Below are 1,883 nucleotides of genomic sequence, written 5' to 3'. Positions count from 1 at the left end.
CTGTATAGCATAGGGAACTCTACTCAGTACTCTGTAATGGCCTGTATGGGAAAAGAATCTAAAAAAAAAAAGAGTGGCTATATGTATACGTATAACTGATTCACTATGCTGTATACCTGAAACTAACACAATATTGTAAATCAACTGTACTCCAATAAAAATTTAAAAGAATCACTTGAAATAGGAGGATCATGATATAGGCTGTGGGCCTCTGTTAACCCATCTAAATATCTCTGTACTCCAGACTCAAGGGCAGCCGCCTCTTCATCGCAATAACTACTAAATTTATGGGACCTGGCCACCTCTCAAACATTTCTCTTAGCAGAGAGATGTTCCTACAAGGTGGAAGGTCTTGACTGCCTCCATCAAGAAGAAAACAAATAGCAAACTTACACCTGACTGACCCTCAAACTAAGTCCTTCAGTGTTTCCCATCTATCGCCTTTCTGACTCCTTGGTTAAAAATGGGAATGGGGCTTGGTGGCCGCGGGTGAGCGGGGCCTGGCGGCCGGAGCTTCGGGGCGCTGCTCGTTCTCCTGCCCTCAAGTTGAGGATCTCAAGCCTGGGACAATGGTGTGCATTCCTTGCATTGTCATTCCAGTTCTGCTCTGGGTCTACAAAAAGTTCCTGGAACCATATATATACCCTCTGATTTCCCCCTTTGTTAGTTGTATGTGGCCTAGGAAAGCTATACGAGAATCCAGTGATAAAAACAAAGGCAAAATAGACTGTAAGGGTGCAGACGTAAATGGATTACCGACAAGAGGACCAACAGAAATCTCTGACGAAAAGAAAGACTAAAGTGATGGTCCCAAAGGATCTCATTGTTTGAAAAATGGATCTGATAGTATGAATCACCTTCTTTGTACTTGTCTCTGATCTTTTTCCCTGAAACCAGAATTTGAGTTAGTTTAGATATTTACCTGACACTAATCAGGAAATACCTGGTATTTGTATTTAAAATGTAGCTTGTTAATTTAATGACCTCATTCCTGAGTTCCTTTTTCATTAAAGTAGCTTTCATTTCTTTTATTGCAGTTTTAAAAATAAGAATAAAGAAAAGGTTTGTGCCAGTAGACACTGTTACTAAATCAGTCCCTAAAAATCCTTGGGCCTCTAGCTTTTATTCAGTCTCTTCAAATTTGAGGAGTATAATTTTACTGTGAAAGAGTGCAGTGAGATTGTGCAGTGAAATGAAAGGTAGTTTTTGGAGATGATAAGGACTTGAAACAGAAAGATGTAATTACTGTCTCACTCAACGGAGCAGCTTATCTGTGAGAGTAGTCATTACTGTTTATTGCTCTGAGGAAGATAGACTAGACAGGGAAATGGGGTAACCTCTCTGAAAAATGGAACATCTTTTACATAGATGGCTAATGTATATTATAAAATTTTAATTTTTGTCGCATTCCTTCTGTTCCTACGAAAGTATTAAATATTCAGTTTAAAAAAAAAAAATGGGAATGGCATTATGAATTGGCGAAGTAAGAAGAGAACGTGATCCGGAGTAACAGAGGCCAAGGTTCCAATCTCAGCTCCACCATTTACTACCTGTGTAACCTGGAGCAAGCTCCTTGATCTTGCCAAACCTCATTTTCTTCATCTGTAAAATGCAAATGAAAGTGTACACTTCAGAAGGCTAATGTAACAAACAACCTAAAGTCTATAAAGCATCTAGCAGGTTTCCTGCAATGGACGAAGTTCAGTAAATGTTACTCCCTTCACCTTGACCCAGGTTCCCAGAAGGTAGGTGTTATATGTGTAAAAAGGGTTTCATAGTCAAATAAATTTGAAACATGCTTGGTTAGACAACTTGAAACCCATTTCTTCTCTGCAGGACTTTTCAGAGCTTTTAACCTGCCAATATGAGCTGTGAATCTCCAG

The 1,883-nt window shown here is 39.3% G+C and overlaps 1 protein-coding gene across 1 annotated transcript; it reads left to right on the top strand.

Moving 5' to 3' along the window:
* Positions 1-509: 509 nt before the first annotated feature.
* LOC132483352 (UPF0729 protein C18orf32 homolog) lies at positions 510-1,449 on the top strand. The gene has a single exon (XM_060088648.1). It carries the CDS (start codon positions 570-572, stop codon positions 798-800), a length of 231 nt encoding a protein of 76 aa, XP_059944631.1. The 5' UTR covers positions 510-569; the 3' UTR covers positions 801-1,449.
* The last annotated feature ends 434 nt before the right edge of the window (positions 1,450-1,883 follow it).

The sequence above is a fragment of the Mesoplodon densirostris genome, chromosome 2 (assembly GCF_025265405.1).
Source record: "Mesoplodon densirostris isolate mMesDen1 chromosome 2, mMesDen1 primary haplotype, whole genome shotgun sequence".
NCBI classification, from domain to species: Eukaryota; Metazoa; Chordata; class Mammalia; order Artiodactyla; family Ziphiidae; genus Mesoplodon; species Mesoplodon densirostris.
The sequence above is the reverse complement of the archived record's forward strand: the minus strand, read 5'-3'. Positions and strand labels throughout refer to the sequence as shown.

Coding starts and splice junctions, on each gene's coding strand:
- LOC132483352 (XM_060088648.1), top strand. CDS start 570: ATGGTGTGCATTCCTTGCATTGTCATTCCAGTTCTGCTCTGGGTCTAC.